The following is a 20,376-nucleotide window of genomic DNA, read 5'->3' on the forward strand; positions in this document are numbered from 1 at the left end:
TAATATTGTAACATAGTTTATTTCAAGACCAATAAACATGCATTTCATGTTTATTAACTGCCTCAGTAGTCCTCTATATTTGTTTGCAAATGTCTCTGGTCTAAGCACTTCATTTTTATCTTACCATCTGGTGAACAATGACCTCCTGGGTCAAGTAGGTATGATTGATTTTTCCAATATAATTTATCAAATAACACAATGTGAGATATCTTAATAAGACACAATAATTGAACACAATTATAATTTTGTACAGGCTATTTACAAAACTGATATTTGGGGATATTTTACATTGTTTTGTTTAAAGAATGAAGCAATCACTTACTTAGGGATGAAAGTGCATTTCAACTGTTTTGAAAAATGACATGAACTGTTTGTTGTAAAGCTACTCTAAAGTAATGGTACAAAGAAACAGATTCATGTTGAAAATATAAACATCAATTATTTTATCTTACACCTAAATCAATCACAAGTAAAAGTTTCAATCCCACTAAATGGTATTTTAATTCTAGAGTAAATAATGAAGTGCTACCACATTCCCAAGAGAGGCAGTTAGAGATTATTGTATCATATGTCTCCCAATATCCTGATAAAAGAACACACCACTACACCACTACTTGTGATGTAGTCTTGGGAAATAAATAATTGAACCTGAACCGGATTGAGACTTTAGGTCCAACTATCAATTTATGGGAAATAGAGAGGCCAGAAGAACACTTAAACCATATCACAGGAATGCAATCAGCAAAAGCGAGTCTGTAGGGAACATTATCTGGTTGTTTTTTCCCAAAAAAAATACATTGTAAGGAAAATACAAAAAACAAAAACAATGAAAGAGGCACTCAAAAGAGATTTAAGAGATATACTGACCAATGTGTGAACCTTATTTGGATCCCAATTCAAACTTAAAACATTACCTCAAATGAATGTTCTTTATTATCCTCTAATCTGTAGTCCAAAAGAACACTCAAAGACATGATGCTACAATCAAACTTGCCACTTTTTGCAGCCCAGTTTGGATGTACAACGATGGCTGGCTCATCAGGCAAAATATATCTTCTTTCCCGACGCTGGCGTTCTAGTTCCTCTTGACGTTTTCTTTCTTCTTCCTACAAATTTGAAATTTTAAGTAATGGTTAAACCTGCATGTACATTATGTATACATACCAAATGTACACCATATGTAAAGAAAAAGGGCAAATTTCTATGACACCATACAATGATAATACCAACCTTAAGGGCTAAGAAGGGAGCAAAGTTCAAATTTAATAAAGAGGACAGCAGCTTTTATGGCTCCTAATTCGCTTTCTTTTCAATTTCCCAGAGTAAGAAACTGCCTTCTAAAGAGGAAAGAAACCCCACAAACCTATATTAACATCATATAAATCAGGAGATTCTGGGAAAATAGTCATGGTAACATAGTTTGTGGGTCTACCTGAATCCCCACATTTAAAAAAAGACAGAATAATCTAGATACCAAAACCAAAATCCATGTCTATGCACCACAAAACGAGGTGATAAGGTATCCCCACAAACCCCAATATACAAGTAAGTAGGAAAAAGTCACAAGACCCCAAACAGCTATGTGTTACTGACATCTGTGTGGGGGGAAAGCAGAAGGAAGCAACGAGGTTGCCTGTTGGATCTAAGAACAGGAAAACCATAAAATAATCAGGCAATGGAGAGCACAGCAGGTAAATTTAAGAATAGCAGCTGAAAATAGGGAAAGGTGAGTGAGGGTATACAAGGGGTCAGTGTTAAGATCTGAAAGGGCCCAGATATTCTAGCCCCACCTATGAACTTGCAAAGCTCAATTACCAGGGCATCCTTCCAGCACAGGGCCCCCACAATGAGGAGAAACTTCTGAGAGCAGAATCAATAGTGAGCCAGACAGGGACAACAGAGACAACAGAGACAAGGGAGGAGAAGGTCCAAATAAAAAGTGATAGAGGGCAATAAAGATCGAAATCTCAGCAAGCCACCATATTTTTTGACAGAACAAGAAAATAACAGAACACAGAGCTCTGTGAAGTTAGAAAAGCTATCTGAAGCAATCTCCTAATAAACTTTAGGCAAACTACATTCACATAAACATGAGCAGTAGAAAAGTACTGAGGTCAAATCCCAAAGTTTTGTTTTTGTTTTTTTTTTAATTTTTATTTATTATTTATTTATTATGTTTATTTTTGGCTGTGTTGGGTCTTCGTTTCTGTGTGAGGGCTTTCTCCAGTTGCGGCGAGTGGGGGCCACTCTTCATCGCGGTGCGCGGGCCTCTCACTATCGCGGCCTCTCTTGTTGCGGAGCAGAGGCTCCAGACGCTCAGGCTCAGTAGTTGTGGCTCACGGGCCCAGTTGCTCCGCAGCATGTGGGATCTTCCCAGACCAGGGCTCGAACCCGTGTCCCCTGCATTGGCAGGCAGGTTCTCAACCACTGCGCCACCAGGGAAGCCCCCCAAAGTTTTTATTAGGAAAAAAAAAGAACAAGGAGCAGAATCACATCTCTGGCAGACAATGAAAGTGGGGCAGAAAGCCATGGCCAAAAGGCAGATAAAAATCTTAACTTACTATTTTAAAGTGTGCTAAAAGACATTAAGAAAATGTTACAGGGACTTCCTGGTGGCAAAGTGGTTAAGACCCCGTGCTCCCAATGCAGGGGGCCCGGATTCGATCCCTGGTCAGGGAACTAGATCCCACATACAGGCCACAACTAAGAGTTCACATGTCACAACTAAGGAGCTGGTAGGCTGCAACTAAGGATCCCGCCTGCCACAACTAAGACCAGACACAACCAAATAAATAAGTAAATATTTAAAAAAGGAAAAGAAAATGTTACATGATATGAAAGAACAACATGAATAAGAATTTTAAAAGTAGAAAATGAGGTGACAGGGACTTCCCTGGCAGTCCAGTGGTTAAGACTTTGCCTTCCAATGCAGGGAGTTCGGGTTCGATCCCTGGTCAGGGAGCTAAGATCCCACATGCCTTGCAGCCAAAAAACCAAAACATAAAAAAAAAAAAAAAAAGAAGCAATATTATAACAAATTCAATAAAGACTTTAAAAATGGTCCAGGGCTTCCCTGGTGGCGCAGTGGTTAAGAATCCACCTGCCAATGCAGGGGACACGGGTTCGAGCCCTGGTCCAGGAAGATTCCACATGCCGCGGAGCAACTAAGCCCATGCACCACAACTACTGAGCCTGCGCTCTAGAGCCTGTGAGCCACAACTACTGAGCCCACATGCCTAGAGCCCGTGCTCTGCAACAAGAGAAGCCACCGCACTGCAATGAAGCGAAGCCGCCACTCGCCGCAACTAGAGAACGCCCATGCGCAGCAACGAAGACCCAATGCAGCCATAAATAAATAAAGAAATATATTAAAAAAAAAAAAAGAAAATGAGGTGACAGAATTTAGGGAACAATCAGAAAAGATAGTTTCAGAAATTTAAAAATAAACTAGAAGGAATAAAAAAGCAAATAAACTCAAGAGATAATGCCTTAAGAGAACAGGTAATGTGGAAATCTTAAAAATCAAAAAGAAATGAAAAGTATTCAAGAAAAAGTGACCAATATTGAGGAAGCAAACAAGGTCAATACAAGACATCAGAATTCCTTAAAGAAAACAAAAGCAAGGGAACGAACAAATAAAAAACTATTACTGGACTTCCCTGGTAGCACAGTGGGTAAGAATCCGCCTGCCAATGCAGGGGACACAGGTTACAGCCCTGTTCCAGGAAGATCTCACATGCTGTGGAGCAACTAAGCCCGTGTGCCACAACTACTGAGCCTGCACTCTAGAGCCCACGAGCTACAACTACCAAGCCCACGTGCCACAACTACTGAAGCCTGCGCACCTAGAGCCCGCACACCGCAACGAAGAGTAGCCCCCGCTCACTGCAACTAGAGAAAGCCCGTGTGCAGCAACGAAGACCCAATGCAGCTAAAAAAAAGAAATTAATTAATTAAAATAAAAAATAAAAACAAACAGGTAACCACCTGAAGATGGCAGGGAACCAATGCATTTTCATGAAAGCTGGATAAACAACAACAAAAAATAGTGCTTGATTTAGCAACACACACACACACACACACACACACACACACACACATATATTTTTTGGCCACATCATGCGGTATGTGGGATCTTAGTTCCCCAACCAAGGATTGAACCCACACCCCCTGCAGTGGAAGTGCAGAGTCTTAACCACTGGACCACCAGGGAAGTCCTAATATTCTATATTTTAAAAAGAAAGAAAGAAAAGAATCAAGTATTGATCCTGCCTTCTTCTATATGAATTTACCAAAAGGCAAACCTGTACCACCTGGGTAACCAAACAGCAGGTGAAGAGAATATGTGAACACAAAATAAGAATTATGATATCACCATTATTGAACCCCAATATATCAGTGGATCTAGGATTTGAGCACCAATGGCCGCTAACATCAAAAAGTGAAAATCAACTCTCTGCCTTCTTTTTCTGCTCTTCCTGTCCTGAACAATTCAGTTCTAAAGCAATTCCTACAAGCAAAGCAGGTGTCTATACAGGGGATGGAGGCTGTGAGGAAGGAGTGCTACAATGGCCCAGAGCAGATGAGCTGCTCAGTTACCAGGAATTGAAACCCAAATGAAGCAAGAAGGGTATCCATACAGAGAAAGCACAGGGCAGGGAATGAGAGCAGAGTGAGGATATTCAAATTGGAGAGGGAGCGTGATGGACAACTGAGAAAGTAAGCAAATATATTAAGTGTAATAGAAGGTATGTTTCTCATTATTGGAGAAAGGAGTTAAGATACATGGAAAGAGAGAAAACTAGAATGAACTCTGTGATGCTGGAGTAGAATTGGAGATATCAGTACAAACTTATGACTTTATTGTAGTAAATATGATGTACCATTCTTCACTAAAAGATACCAGGACTTGCTGGGGAAATGGCTGATTTCAGTAATAGGGCAGGGATAGTACACGGTGAGACTAAAACACTGTACTGTGCTGCAAAATAAGAAAGTCCTCAGAAAATGACAAGGACATTTCCAAGAACACAGAAGACAACTTGAAAGGCCTCCTGCTGGCCAACTCTGAGACAATTTCACTATAAAAATAAATATAACTTACATAGTAAAATAAGAAATCATGCATCTCTTCAGAACAAGGTAATTTTCCTACATAATTACAAAATCATTATCACATCCAAGAAATTTAACAGTTCTTCACTATTATCTAATATCACATCCATAATCAAATTTCTCCAATTACCCCACAATTACTCTTTATGGCTTTTTCCCCTCTATCCGGGATTCAGTCAAGTTTTGCTCAGTGCATTCAGTTGTCATGTCTTGTTAACCTTCTTTAATCTAAACCATTTTTCTTCTTTCATTATATGGACATTTTTTGAAAAGTTCAGACAAGCTGCTTTGTAGAATTTCATACATTTTAAATTTATCTGTTTTCTTACAATTAGATTAAGGTAAAACATTTTCGGCAGGAATACTTCATAAATAACGACGTATACTTCACAATGCATTCCACTGCGAAACACATAATGTCGGTTTATCCAATTACTGGTGTTGTAACACACTTCTGATTTCCCCATGTTTCAAATTCAGAAAACATCCATAAGTTACTCTTCTGGGCATAAGATTGAGGCATAAATGGGAGTGAATAAACAGCCTCTGAGTCTTAAGGACTGAAATGCAATCAAACACACAGCTTTAAAGCAGCACAATTCTCAGAGAAGCACTTCACTAGAACTCCATCTCTGAACTAGTGGCTTTGTCAACCAAATTTCATTTCATTTTTTATATCTAAAACATTATTATTCATTTTTAAGAGGGAGGATTAAAAATACGTGACTTGGAAATCATTCAACTGTGTCTCCAGTGGAGAATGAATAAACAAACTATGATACACTGATACTATGGAATACTATTCAGAAATGAAAAGGAACAAACTATGGAAACACAATAAAATGGGTGAATCTCCAATGCATCATGCTAAGTTAAAGAGGTCAGACTAAAAAGGTTATGTAATTCCATTTACATGATATATTGGAAAAGACAAACTATAGGAAAACAGATCAGTGGCTTCCAGCGGCTGACGGGGTGGGAGAAGAAAATGCTTACAAAGGGGTACAGGGTATTTTTAGGAGGTGAAAGACCTGTTTTATATCATGACTGTGGTGGTGGTGGTTACACGACTATATGCATGTGTCAAAACTTGCGCAACTGTTCACTAAAAGATTGAATTTTTCTATTCTGTAAACTATACCTTAATACATACATATTCCAAGAACCCTATAAACCCATATTATGTTTAATAGTATTTAAATGATTTAGTATATACCTCTTTATCATCTTCAGATTTCCTATCATCCTCTTCTTCTTCTTCTTTCTCAGATTTCTCTAATTCCTTTTGTTCTTCTTTTTGCTCTTCTACTTTAAGCTGTTTTGTCAATCGGGCTATTAACTGGGATTTTAACCCTTTGGAACTAAGAGCTCGACTTTCTAATTCTTTTCGGAGATCATTTACCTAAATATACACACCATAAAAACACAGAAAAGGAAAACAGGATAGTGAAATAGGTAACTGTGCAATGATCTTTTGTATGATTTTTTTTTTTTAATTTTGGTGAAAGGGACAGTTGTACAGCTCATAAAATGTCTGTGAAAATGCAAACCGACAGAGTATTTTTCAAAAATAATTTGCAACATGTTTTAAGATGCTTTTAAAAAGAAGTTAATGCTCTTTGACCCAGAAATTCTAATTTCTGGGAATTTACCCTAAGGAAATAACCTAAACACAAGAAAAAAACTTTTTATATCGATACATTCCTTGTCATAATCCCTCCCTCCAAAAAAGTGAAGAATCTAAATATCCAATAAAACGGTAATACCAAAGAAAAAAAAGCAGTACATCAACTAGATGGAACAGTATAGAACATCTAAAAATAATTACATGGGAAACATTATTATTAATTGAAAACAACAACAACTTTTTTACACAACATGATTAGAACCAACCAACCAACCAACCAACCAGCTTGTACCCAGAAAAAATAATGGAAGATAATACAAAGAATTTTTAAGAAATGTTGTGTTTGAATGACAGGCTTGAGAAATTTTTTTTCTTCAATTTTTTATGCATACACCAATTTTTAAAATAAGCATGCCTTATATTTATAATCAAAAGGAATACAAGTTTTCATCAAAAAACCTACAAACAATAAATGCTGGAGAGGGTGTGGAGAAAAGGGAACCCTCTTGCACTGTTGGTGGAAATGTAAATTGATACAGCCACTATGGAGAACAGTATGGAGCTTCCTTAAAAAGCTAAAAACAGAACTACCATATGACCCAGCAATCCCACTACTGGGCATATACCCTGAGAAAACCGTAATTCAAAAAAAGTCATGTACCACAATGTTCATTGCAGCTCTATTTACAATAGCCAGGACATGGAAGCAACCTAAGTGTCCATCGACAGATGAATGGATAAAGAAGATGTGGCACATATATACAATGGAATATTATTCAGCCATAAAAAGAAACAAAATTGAGTTATTTGTAGTGAGGTGGATGGACCTAGAGTCTGTCATACAGAGTGCAGTAAGTCAGAAAGAGAAAAACAAATACTGTATGCTAACACACATATATGGAATCTTAAAAAAAAAAAAAAAAGGTTCTGATGAACCTAGGGGCAGGACAGCAATAAAGATGCAGACGTAGAGAATGGACTTGAGGACATGGGGAGGGGGAAGGGTAAGCTGGGACGAAGTGAGAGTAGCACTGACATATATACACTACCAAATGTAAAATAGATAGCTAGTGGGAAGCAGCTGCATTGCACGGGGAGCTCAGCTCAGTGCTCGGTGACCACCTAGAGGGGTGGGATAGGGAGATGCAAGAGGGAGGGGATACTAGGATATATGTATACATATAGCTGATTCACTTTGTTATAAGCAGAAACTAACACAGCATTGTAAAGCGATTATACTCCAATAAAGATGTTAAAAAAGAAAAAAGAATTTCTCGAGATAATACGGATAATTTGTCATCTTGTTTACTAAAATTTTTCTTTATTAAGGGAGAGATACTGAAAATTATCCCAATTTTATTGGAAATGTGCTTTACAAATAATAAATTTCTTTCATAAAAAAAAGAAAAGGAATACAAACTTTAAATAAGAAAAAATAGCAAAGCCATCAGTTTGACAAAAAGGCCTTGGAGTGCAGGCTTAATCTAATTTTCTGAATCTATAGGACTCTATATGAAACCTGATGTTGAGGAAAATAACCTGGAGTAGTGTAAGAAGGGCAAACATTCTTATGATACACATTCTCTACTAAAAAAGCAATGTTGGTTTAAAAACTACACTTTCATTAAAAAAAAAACCCTGTATTTTGCTGAGGACAGAAGTTAATAAAAAGGTCAGCTTTTATGTGTTAAACAGGAAGTTGCAAAAGCAAGCCAGCTTCTGATCTTCTGATCTATGTAGAATTTATGTATGTAGAATCTATGGATCTACATTCACAATATAGGCCCAGAGATACAAAACTGCAAAAAGATAATAGGTCCAGAGGTGCTGGGGAGCAAAAAAAAACTAGTTATGATGGGTTAATCAAAGATTTTCAAAAAAGGCTCTTAAGGGCTTCCCTGGTGGCGCAGTGGTTGAGAGTCCGCCTGCCAATGCAGGGGACACGGGTTCAAGCCCTGGTCTGGGAGGATCCCACGTGCCGCCGAGCAACTAGGCCCGTGAGCCACAATTGCTGAGCCTGCGCGTCTGGAGCCTGTGCTCCGCAACGGGAGAGGCTGCGATAGTGAGAGGCCCGCGCACCGCGATGAAGAGTGGTCCCCACTTGCCACAACTAGAGAAAGCCCTCGCACAGAAACGAAGACCCAACACAGCCAAAAATAAATAAATAAATAAATAATTAATTAAAAAAAAAAAAAAAAAAAAAAAAAAAGGCTCTTAAATTATCTTCTTCCTACTTCAGATGTATATCAATCCACATTTTATTTTAAAATTTTATTTAAAAACTGGATAATCTTTTTCCTATGTTTCATTCCTTCTCCTTGAATTTAAGTTAATTAAGTGCAGAAATTCCGCCTCTTGGTCAGTTCCCAAATCAAAAAAGCAAATATTGTTCATACTATAGGCACATGTATATTACATTCGACAGACAGTGGCTGAACTGATGTATGAAGTCACCTTTTAATTTTTACACACACACACACACAACAAAAAACATTTATACAAAACCAGTGGACTTCATTTCTAATGGCTTATATCTGAAAAACTACTGTCCACAACATCCTCTATTCCTGTTCAAAGATTTCAAATTAAATACCATTACTTTCAAAGTTACCTTCATTGTCTTTGGATCAAGTTTAGACCAATGGGTAGGAGTGGAAATTTCTTTAGCTTCACCATCATCCTTCTCTTCTTCATCCTGATATACAAAGTAAAGAACAGAATTACTATTCTGAAACCTTAAAGTAAAGGTAATTTACTTTTAAAAGTCTGTTGCTGATCTGTGCAAGGTCACAAATGTTTCAGATTGTCTTCTCCTAAAGTTATTATTTAGGCAAGTCCACGTACATACATTCTATCACTTTTAACTGATCACAAAGACACTCATCAGCCAATCAAAGCCAGATCTGTGAAACACAAAAGGGTGATAAATTACAACACAAAGGATATCAGGGATGCACAAACACTGCCGATCTCCACTAACCAAACAGTGTGTGATCTTGCCCCAATTTTCAAGCCACCCAAAGTTAAGACTGATTTAGTCAGACCTTTCAAATGTACCAAAGACGATGCCACATAGCCTGAAATTTCAAATCTCTCAGACTTGTGGTTGTCCAATTTCAAATATCCATGACTAGAACTGATGACCGTGAAAGAGAAAATTTTTTAAATTTTTAGAAAATGGCAAAATGTTTAAAATGGCTTAATACTGAATCTTGCTCAACAACTGGTCCCAGATTCCAGCAACTAGACCTATGATAAAAACAAAATTCTGTGCAATTTAAGCACAACTTATTTTCCTTTGAGGTCTCAGCACTCTTAAAGTTAGCATAATAGACAGTTGTTTTTTTTTAAGAGAAAAGAACATACAACTATACTGCTGAAAGCTGGATTACCAGTCGCTGTTACCAGTTATGTTCCTCCATGTGTGTTTGTTATGTAGTGTGTGGTGTGCATTTGTGCCTGTGTTCCTGTGCCTGTGAGAAGCGGAAATAGAAAAAGGGATTAGCGTTCAGTGCCTGTTCTCCATCAGCCTCCTTGCGTTCACCCTGAAGCTTCTCGACCAGCTGCTGCTTGTATCCTCGGGAGAGGGTTTCCCACTCTGAGCGGGTGGGAAGGCAATGCCAAACATCCGGGAAAAATAAAACCACTGTCTCCACATGAGCTGGAACTGTACGCCCCTTGTGGGTCTCCTCAGGGCGATGGTAGCGAATCTCTGCAAAACGGTACCTGTTGCAAGGGAAGAAGCATGTTGGAAAAAAAATTCTAAAATACATTTTAAAGACCCTAGTTCACTTGTAGCACATCAAGTAAAGAAATTTTGCTGCAAGAACTTGAGGTTGGTCTAAAGAAAAAAAAATTATAGAAGCCATAGTTCCTCTTTTGGTACATTTGTACAATATTTTATGGTTAAAAGAAGAATATGTTCCCCAAGGCATTTTCAAAGTTTGATTACAGAGCTACCCATATTTTAGAGAATACCTGAAGAAGCTGGATAGCTGTTCAGATTTCATGTGCTAAAAAAAGAATATTCTCAATTAAGTCACAAGAAATATACTAAAATACACAGGACAAATAAGCCTCAAGAGAAAATATGGCTGAACAAAAATAATCAGCAACTACATCATTTTATAACAAAAGAATTATAATGAAATGAAGTTCTCTCTTGACGATCTTCTCCAGCTATGCATGAAATGAAAAATATTTTCAACATACATCCAACTTCCAAAGTTCAGCATAACAAAACATTAAAATTTTCAATTTATTTTGATTAGTTCTTAATCCTTTTCCCCCAAACATTTTTGGCACCAAATAAACTTTTGCTAAAATTAGTATTTTCCTTTGAGATTACCTGAATGTTCAAGATTGCTAAAATAAGGGGTGGGGGGGAAGGCTGATAGACAAGAACATCTATGTAACTATTAGAAAAACATTTCTAATCAAGAAATGAATTGGTACTTACCATTGTGTGCATACACTTAGATCAATGCCTGTCAGAGCCTTACAACAACGAATAGCAGTCTTAATCAACACAGAGGGGTCTTTTTCTGGGTCTGGTCCATCCAACGAAGGAGACCAGTGGCCTCCAATGGCCATGGCTTCATCCTTGCCTTTCATGCCCACTAAAAACTAATTTAAAACAAAGAATCATTTACATATATTATGCAACTTGTCAAATTACAAATGAAATACTTGAAAAGGAAAGGAACAAACCTTTCCAATATCATTTTTACTACCTCGGGTATCTGTCAGTCAAGGAAGAGTTCAGTTCATCGAGTTCCACACTGCATTTCAGCAATGGAATAGGACTTATACATCATAACTCATCCTTCTAAAATATTTCCTCAGATAAAAAGTTCTTTTAAAGAAACAAGCTATAATTCAAAGTTTAAGAGCATCCCGATACACTAAATCCATTGTCACTAAGATTTTACTATGCTTCAAATATAAAACATCAAAACGACAGTTGAACTAGTGACATACAAATAAGATATAGCCGTTAATCTGCAATGAGAAAAACATCTACATCATTGAGTGCCGTAACTATATTAAAATTAAATACAAAACAAATCAACAAAATTTAAATGGTAGTATTTTTAAATTCTATATATATACAGTTAGAACTAAGCAAAGCAAATATACACCTAAAGTTAAAATAAATGTTTCACTTTACCTTAACAAGTCTAGCAGGATGTTGAAATCCATCTCGAAGTTCTTGTGGGTCTTCAGCAAGAGCACATGACTTATGATACAAATCTTCCATACTAGGGCTAGCCATCAGCATTACCTATTATAGTCAAATAATTCAATCCTGTCAAAAGTCTAAAGTAATGTAAAAAAATGAGAAGCACTACTAATTATCCTTACATAATAGTTATCTGAAGTTTTTTATAAAAATGGAAAGTAAAACGCTATAGCAGAAATGGTATTAGATACCTTATAATTATATAGTTTTAACTTTTCAAGGAATGCTTTTTGATCAATGCTTTTCAAATAGCAGAAAACTACTGATCATAAACAATATACTGAATGTTACCCTGAAGACTCACATATACTGCATTCACCCAACATTACATTTTTATCTGGGGCTACCAGAAGTCACAGAACATTCCAAAAAGCTCAATAAAATGAACTTCATCTTCACATTTTTATAAGGTTCAAAATGTTAAAGCAATAACAACATTTTAACAGCTCAAGAGTTAAGGCAAAAAGAGGTTAAATTAAATAACTTAAATAACCAAAACAGAATCTGGCAGACAAGAAGAAAACACAGGCATTCAGGTCTTAAACGTAATAACCACTTTCTGAAGATTAATTCCACATACACTCTTAGTATGAATAACTACTCAGAACTTTTAGCTGTGTATCACAGAATACAAACCTTTGCACTGTACAAGTGATCAGCATCTGGTGGATCAAGAACGGCCATATTTTTCTCTAAGGACTCTACTTCTCTGTGCATTACATAGAAATTGCAGTAATTTCCCAGCTGAAATGGTCTTGACAAAGGGAAAGCATCCACCCATGTAAACTGAGCATCAAAAAAGTCACTAGGTATATATAAATTCTGATAACGGCGCCTTAGTTCCATCATGTCACAACTAGGACTGAAAAACAGACATAAGTAGTGAATAAAGAGCCTTTAACACCAAATACTATGCAAAGATTCATTCAATTCTAAAGCTAAATATATAATCTGATACAGTTAACAGCCAGCTGAAAATGAACAGTCACTGTTAATGAATGCACTATAGATTTACATAGAAGTACATGAAAATGTCATTTTCAAATATGTTTACTTACAGTTTTGAATAAATAACTAGTATCTACGTGTTACCATTATTTCTTTATTTTTTGTGTGTAGCTTAAAATTCATTTAGACAAGACCCTTTGAAATAACTTCAAGCTCCAGAAAATATCTGAACAAAAGCAATTCTGCCTCAGTTGAAGCTGCATTTTTGAGAAAATTATGATTCATACAGAATGCATATAAAAAAGGAATAAGAATTAGTATGAGTGCTCCTCAATCAGGTTTATACAGTGTTGGAAAAAATACAACCTTTATTCTACAGTAAGATCCCAGATCAGGCATAGTTAATTTAAAATTAAATATAAAAGTCTACATGAAAACAAAATCCAAACGTTTTGGGGATTATCCACATCTCCATACCTCTCTATCTAATGATTAAGATCCATACCTGATTATTTACTATGTAAAGAGAGGATAAGTTTCTTGCCTTTTAAATCTGGCATAATGAATTTTTTTTTTTTTTTAAAGGATGATTTACTTTTTCCTAAGAAACAGAGCTTTTTTTTTTTTTTTGTTTTTTGTTTTTTAATTATTTATTTATTTATGGCTGTGTTGGGTCTTCGTTTCTGTGCGAGGGCTTTCTCTAGTTGTGGCAAGTGGGGGCCACTCTTCATCGCGGTGCGCGGGCCTCTCACTATCGCGGCCTCTCTTGTTGCGGAGCACAGGCTCCAGACGCGCAGGCTCAGTAGTTGTGGCCCACGGGCCTAGTTGCTCCGCGGCATGTGGGATCCTCCCAGACCAGGGCTCGAACCCGTGTCCCCTGCATTGGCAGGCGGACTCTCAACCACTGCACCACCAGGGAAGCCCCAGAAACAGAGCTTTTAAAGGAAAGAAACTTGGGCTTCCCTGGTGGCACAGTGGTTGAGAATCTGCCTGCCAATGCAGGGGACACGGGTTCGAGCCCTGGTCTGGGAAGATCCCACATGCTGCGGAGCGACTAAGCCCGTGAGCCACAACTACTGAGCCTGCGCGTCTGGAGCCTGTGCTCCGCAACAAGAGAGGCCGCGACAGTGAGAGGCCCGCGCAGCGCGATGAAGAGTGGCCCCCGCTTGCCGCAACTAGAGAAAGCCCTCGCACAGAAACGAAGACCCAACACAGCCAAAAATAAATAAATAAATAAATAAAGGAAAGAAACTCAAAAGTAAATCAATCTGGTAATAGGCCAAGAGATTTCTGTTAAAAGCATAATGAAAAGTGGAAAACACCAATAGTCTGTAAGATGAAAAGATAACTACACCATCCTTTCAAATGACAACTAAAGGCAAGAGTACGAAATATGAACTAATGTATCTATAGGGATGTCTTTTTATGTGAAACCTAAAAATAAGAAATATAGAATGATAAACTTGTCAGTTAAGGTTGTTGACATAATTATATTTATATGGATAAAATTTTGCTGCCAAAATAAAAATGTTAAAAACAGCTATCTGAGTTTTGTTAATTGTTTTTTAAAGAAGTGCTACAAACAGAAAGTATGTGTAATAGTTTCCTAAGTTTTTGAAGTCATGTTTTATCCCGTAGGAGAAAAATCTATAAATAAACAAAACATCACTTCTTGGCATATAGTCTCCTATAATCATATTACTATAAGAAAATCTTGATTTCCACAACTATAGATGATAAGAGATATGGAAACTTTAAAATCACTTTTACTTATAATGTGTTCATCTGATGTTCTGGGGATTTACTTCAAAGTAATGAAGTGAAACTGTGAAGATTTAACTTGGAAGGAGAAAGACAGCTGCTCAATTTATATCCTAAGTATCAACTCCTCCCAGAATAGCATTCTAGACTGGGAACAGATAAGTTTAAAAGCAGAGCTGCTCTAGTTAATATTTCTGGGGCTGGAGAAGTGGTTTTGTTTCCAATGAATTTCTCTGAAATATGCAGACAAGATATTTTTTAAGCACACAAGTAAATAGGGGTAACAAGAAGACTAGTAAAAATTAAGAATAGTTGATGATTTGACCACATGCAAAAGTAAATGAACACCTACTACATTAACAATTAAGCAAAGTCATCAAGCAAGATTTTTTGGGGCACTGAGTAGCTTAAATACTACACTGGTTTACTGAATCTAGAACTGAATAAATAGAAATTTTAACTTTTGTAGGCCAGTATTATGAATATTAATTATTATACTTTGTTGAAATGCAGCAATACCCTCTCAAGACACTGCGCACAGTTATTTGTTCCTATGCTGAACAGCTTTAAACACTATTGATTCATTTTTCTTATTTTACTGTAAATTTTTTTTCCCATCTATTAATTTATCTTACACACAATTGCCAGCCCCAAGGCCTTTAGATGATTCTTCCTTTCCATTAGAGCAAATTAGCCATTTACCAATTTGCCTCTATATGAATTACAATTTTGCAGCTATTACCTAGTTGGCCACCACATCCCAACCACCACTGAGTATCTACAACTGCCATACACTGGGTTAAGTGCTTTAGATACATGAAATCAACTCAACCTCACAATAATTCTGCTAGTTGATATAACTTGCATTTCACAAATGAAGCTCAGAAATTCTTGGTAACTTTCCACTTACCTCTGATTTCAAAGGCTAAAAAATGTATTGATGTATACACACATATGTGTATATGTTACGTATCTTGTGAGTATATATGTAGACCTGTGTTTCTATGATACTACATGGCCACAGCTAACTTGAAATAATTGGTCACTACTGTATCATTACTTCATCATACACAATGAACTATGTATGACCTTAATAAAGTTATTAATAAATCTGAATCTTAAATAATTTTACCTTTAATGAACTACTCCATTACAGAGGGGCTGCCTTTTTCAGTAGCTGGTATCTTTAATGAGTGTATGAAAATAATGCACTCTTGCAAAGAACTGAAGTGCTACTTCAAATGCATTTCTGCCCTTATATAACTAAGAGCACCAAATGTCAGGAAATGAAAGTTGTAAGAAAAATGTAAGAAAAATATCTCTCAATGTATCACATTCCTCCAAATTACACAAAACTATGAAATTAGTAATTTCAGAAAACAATGGGGAACTTACCAATCTAAAGAAAACTTTGAAAACTGAACTGTGTAACGTGGAACAACACGTCGAACTCTCCGAGGTGACCGCTCTCTCTCTCTTCGAGGAGATCTCTCCCGGGAACGTTTCCTCTGAGGAGATCTTTCTCTGGATCTACGTCTTTCTCTCTCCCTTTCACGACTTAAAGCAAATTTTTCTAAAATTACTATTATTTCTGGCATTACTGAAGAGTTCTTTAATGAAATAAATGTCATAGGTAATACAAGCAAGGATCCACAGTATACATTTTTAGTAACTTTTTGAAAATTGTGGTAAAATATAAATAATATAATAAACTTACCATTTTAACCATTTTGAAGTATACAGTTCAGTGGCATTAAGTGCATTCACACTGTGCAACCATCACCACCATCAAAAGTATACTTTTAAAAACATACCTTCGGTCATCTTTTCTGTTGGGCACTTGATCCCCTCTGTCATTTCTTCCTGAAAATCTGGATGGTGGATCTAACCTTCGTGCTGGTTGTGGCTGTGAAACTATACGGACAGGAGGTTGCAATAAACCAGCTTTAAAAGACACAGAAGAAGATGTTTTAATTTATTTAAATGAAGTTCAAAAGCATTACTTGGTTAAATTTTATATAGAAAAATTTGGCTAATATTTTCGGTTTTGTGACCCATAAAGGGTAAATGGTAGAGACCATCTGCATATTTGTATATTTTAAAATAATTGTTTAAAAATGTAAAAACCATTTTTAGCTCAGGGACCATACAAAACCAGGCCACAGACCAAATCCAAGAGCTGTAGTTTGCCAATCTCCGACCTACAGGCATTAAACCAAAGACCGCTATACAACAAGACATTCGCAGAGCACCAAAGTATCATCCAGACATTATGCACACAAAGAACAAGAACCTTTATAATGGAGAGATCTACGGCCACCACTTGACCAAGTATCATATTTAACATCAATAACAGTAGAAGGATCTAACTACATGTGCCTTCTAGTATGATGCAGTATTAATTAGAAAACATCACCTATAATGTAGTCTTGCCAAAAGCCTTTAGACTTAACTTCTAGTTTATAGTTTATATGGCAGAATGAGAAACAAGGTGAAAATATCACAGGGAATCAAGACAAATCCAGAACACAACATTCCAAAAGAATCTACAAGTCAACTAGACCAATTTCTTAAAAAGTCAATGTTATAAATGAAGAAACAAAAAGTGGGAAACTATTTTGGAATAAAAAAGACTAAAGCAACATAACCAAATACAACACATGAAACCTGACTACTTTTTCGTCTAGGAAACAAAAAACAACCTTTTTAAAAGACATTTGGGAGACAACTGGGGAGGTCTGAATATAAATAGGATATCTAAATGCTTTTTCTTAGAAGTCACAGTAGATTCTGGTAATATAGGAAAAGATTCTCTTCTAGGAAAGGCATGCTTAATGTAAACAGGGGTGAAATGTCATAATGCTTGCATTATGATCACTTACAGCAGTGTTTTCAGAAAACAAAAACTAGAAACAATCCAAACTTTAGCAAAGAAAAACATATAAATTGTACAATATTCATACAATGGAATATTGTACAATATTCATACAATGGAATATTGTACAATAGTCATACAATGGAATATTGTGCAATAATGAAAACAAAGAAACTAGAGCCACATGGAATAAATAAGTATGAAAAACTTTAAAACATAATGTTGAACAAAAGTCTTACACAAAAGATTAGATGGAATCACACACTATGTAAAATTCAAAAACAGACAAAGCTAAAGTATATTTATGAGCATGCATACTTAGAGTAAAACTATTAAAAAAGAAAAAGAGTTAACAAGTAGTGATTACACGGGTGTTCATTTTAATAGCTCATTACACTGAAATGTTTTATAACTTTGCTATATTTGTGTCAATTTACGATAAAAGAGAAAATGCCACAATTACGTAGACTTCTGCTAAAGTCAAGGCTATCATTTTTAATATTGTTTTGATAAGAAAACGTATAGAGTTTCAAATTATCAATTTGCAAAAGAAAATTTAAAACATAGCTCAGAGCTTCCCTGGTGGTGCAGTGGTTAAGAATCAATCTGCCAATGCAGGGGAAATGGGTTTGAACCCTGGTCTGAGAAGATCCCACATGCCATGCAGCAGCTAAGCCCACGTGCCACAACTACTGAAGCCTGCATGCCTAGAGCCCGTGCTCTGTAACAAGAGAAGCAAATGCAATGAGAAGCCCGTGCACCGCAATGAAGAGTAGCCCCTGCTCGCCACACCTAGGGAGAAACCCGTGTGCAGCAACGAAGACCCAGTGCAGCCAAAAATAAATAAATTAAAAACAACAACAACAAAAAAACCCCACACAGCTCAGGGACTTCCCTGGTGGCGCAGTGGCTAAGAATCCGCCTGCCAATGCAGGGGACACCTGGTCTGGAAAGATCCCACATGCTGCGGAGCAACTAAGCTCGTGCGCCACAACTACTGAGCCTGCACTCTAGAGCCCACAAGCCCCAACTACTGAAGCCCATGTGCCTAGAGCCCGTGCTCCGCAACAAAGAGAAGCCACCACGATAAGAAACCCGCGCACCGCAAAGAAGAGTGGCCCCCGCTCTCCGCAACTACAGAAAGCCCGTGGGCAGCAATGAAGACCCAACGCAGCCATAAATAAATAAATAAATTTATTTAAAAAAAAAAAAAAGAAAAGAAAAAAAATAAAACACAGCTCATTTATTTGATGCCCTATGGTTCAATGAGTAAAGTGCTGCCGCCAGACTCTACATGTATATAAAATGTTATGTTCATTAAGAAATAAGGCTCAAAACATTTTCTTCTATAAATGATAAGATGCCAATAGGGGGACAGGGGATTATTAGTTTCGATATTTAAGTTCACAAAGAGTATGTCTTTGAATAAGAGAAATAAAATAAAACACTTCCAAATCGCTATACAAGTAGAAGTGCTCAACACAAGATATTTAAGTTGCAAGTATTCTGGAAGTTCCTGCCTTTTCTGTAATTAATAGCATACTCTCATTATTTTAATAACCGAACATTTGTGTGTTAGTCTGAACCCTAAAAGGAAAAGATATATTGCATGTAATACCTTTCTGCTGTGGCTGCTGTAATAAAGGCTGGGGCTGCGTCTGCAATAGTGGTGTAATAGAGGCTGCTGAAATCTGTGCCTGCAGCAGTGACTGGGGCTGGGGCTGAGCCTGAACACCAAATGTCGTCTGTGGTGCAATTGGCTGAAGTACGGCAGGAGGAGTCTTCAGTAAAGGTTGGGTTTGCGACTGATTCTTAACAAAAATAAAGAAAACAAATTTTTAAAAAGAAAAATCTTTGTAAATTGGAAGACCCAACCACCAAGTTTTCATAATACCTAATACTATTTTATATACCTGATTTGGTAGTGTTTGAATTCTTTGTGCATTCCATTTAAAAGGCATATTGGGATTATACGTAGCTTCAACCAATACTCTGTCACCCACTTGGGGGGTTTTCCCTTTGACAGCACTAAAAAAAAATTAAGTTAAATACGAACACAATTAGAAGAGATTCCTCCAAAAAAGATTTATATATTTAGCATTTTAAAGTAAACTATACCAGAAATGGAAGCCTAAAAAGCTCTTTTAAAAAGTAGACATACCTCCTAGACTTATTTTTAGAACTGATGTTTCAACTTTGCTTTATAAACAGTTTCAAATGTAAGAAATAATTTTCTGCCCTCTATCCTCCTAATACTGTGTCCCTCCCTCTAAAGCACTTTCTTTTATAACCCAAGAGTAAGATTTGCCTTGGGCTTTGGAAAGATGAGAGAAATGCAGAAAAGATGGAAAACAGGAGACCCACTTATACAGAGAAATCTTATATAGTAATTAATTTCCCAAAGTATTTCTAAGGAAGCTCATTAGAAATACATTTGAAGTAACTAAAGAAATATATATTTCCTGCAACCACCACAACATTAACAAAATACTATTTCAAATTCATTAATCAGTCATTTATTCTGTTTTTTAAAATAAATTTATTTATTTAATTTATTTATTTTATTTTTGGCTGCGTTGGGTCTTTGCTGCGTGCGGGGTTTCTCTAGTTGCGGTGAGCGGGGGCTACTCTTCGTTGCTGTGCGCGGGCTTCTCATTGTCGTGGCTTCTCTTATTGCAGAGCATGGGCTCCAGGTGTGCAGGCTTCAGTAGTTGTGGCACGGGGGCTCAGTAGTTGTGGCTTGCGGGCTCTAGAGCACAGGCTCAGTAGTTGTGGCGCGTGGGCTTAATGGCTCTGTGGACCAGGGCT

At 36.8% G+C, this 20,376-nt stretch overlaps 1 protein-coding gene and 1 non-coding gene across 7 annotated transcripts in view; both read right to left on the bottom strand.

The window, feature by feature from the left end:
• CCAR1 (cell division cycle and apoptosis regulator 1) overlaps nucleotides 1–20,376 on the bottom strand; it is a 53,453-nt gene that overhangs the window by 14,213 nt on the left and 18,864 nt on the right. For all 6 annotated transcript variants that reach the window (XM_059899469.1, XM_059899473.1, XM_059899472.1 and 3 more), the window contains exons 7-17: nucleotides 19,482–19,596; nucleotides 19,187–19,379; nucleotides 16,508–16,637; nucleotides 16,089–16,250; nucleotides 12,621–12,846; nucleotides 11,913–12,026; nucleotides 11,202–11,368; nucleotides 10,258–10,468; nucleotides 9,354–9,437; nucleotides 6,332–6,517; nucleotides 915–1,106 (exon numbers count right to left, since the gene is read on the bottom strand). In XM_059899469.1, coding sequence (XP_059755452.1) covers nucleotides 915–1,106; nucleotides 6,332–6,517; nucleotides 9,354–9,437; nucleotides 10,258–10,468; nucleotides 11,202–11,368; nucleotides 11,913–12,026; nucleotides 12,621–12,846; nucleotides 16,089–16,250; nucleotides 16,508–16,637; nucleotides 19,187–19,379; nucleotides 19,482–19,596 — 1,780 coding nt within the window. The remainder of the gene's footprint in view (nucleotides 1–914; nucleotides 1,107–6,331; nucleotides 6,518–9,353; nucleotides 9,438–10,257; nucleotides 10,469–11,201; nucleotides 11,369–11,912; nucleotides 12,027–12,620; nucleotides 12,847–16,088; nucleotides 16,251–16,507; nucleotides 16,638–19,186; nucleotides 19,380–19,481; nucleotides 19,597–20,376) is intronic.
• On the bottom strand, nucleotides 11,500–11,564 carry LOC132351379 (small nucleolar RNA SNORD98). Its single transcript, XR_009498313.1, has one exon. It is a non-coding gene; the product is annotated as a small nucleolar RNA SNORD98 (small nucleolar RNA).

Source organism: Balaenoptera ricei, chromosome 16 (assembly GCF_028023285.1).
Source record: "Balaenoptera ricei isolate mBalRic1 chromosome 16, mBalRic1.hap2, whole genome shotgun sequence".
NCBI lineage: Eukaryota > Metazoa > Chordata > Mammalia > Artiodactyla > Balaenopteridae > Balaenoptera > Balaenoptera ricei.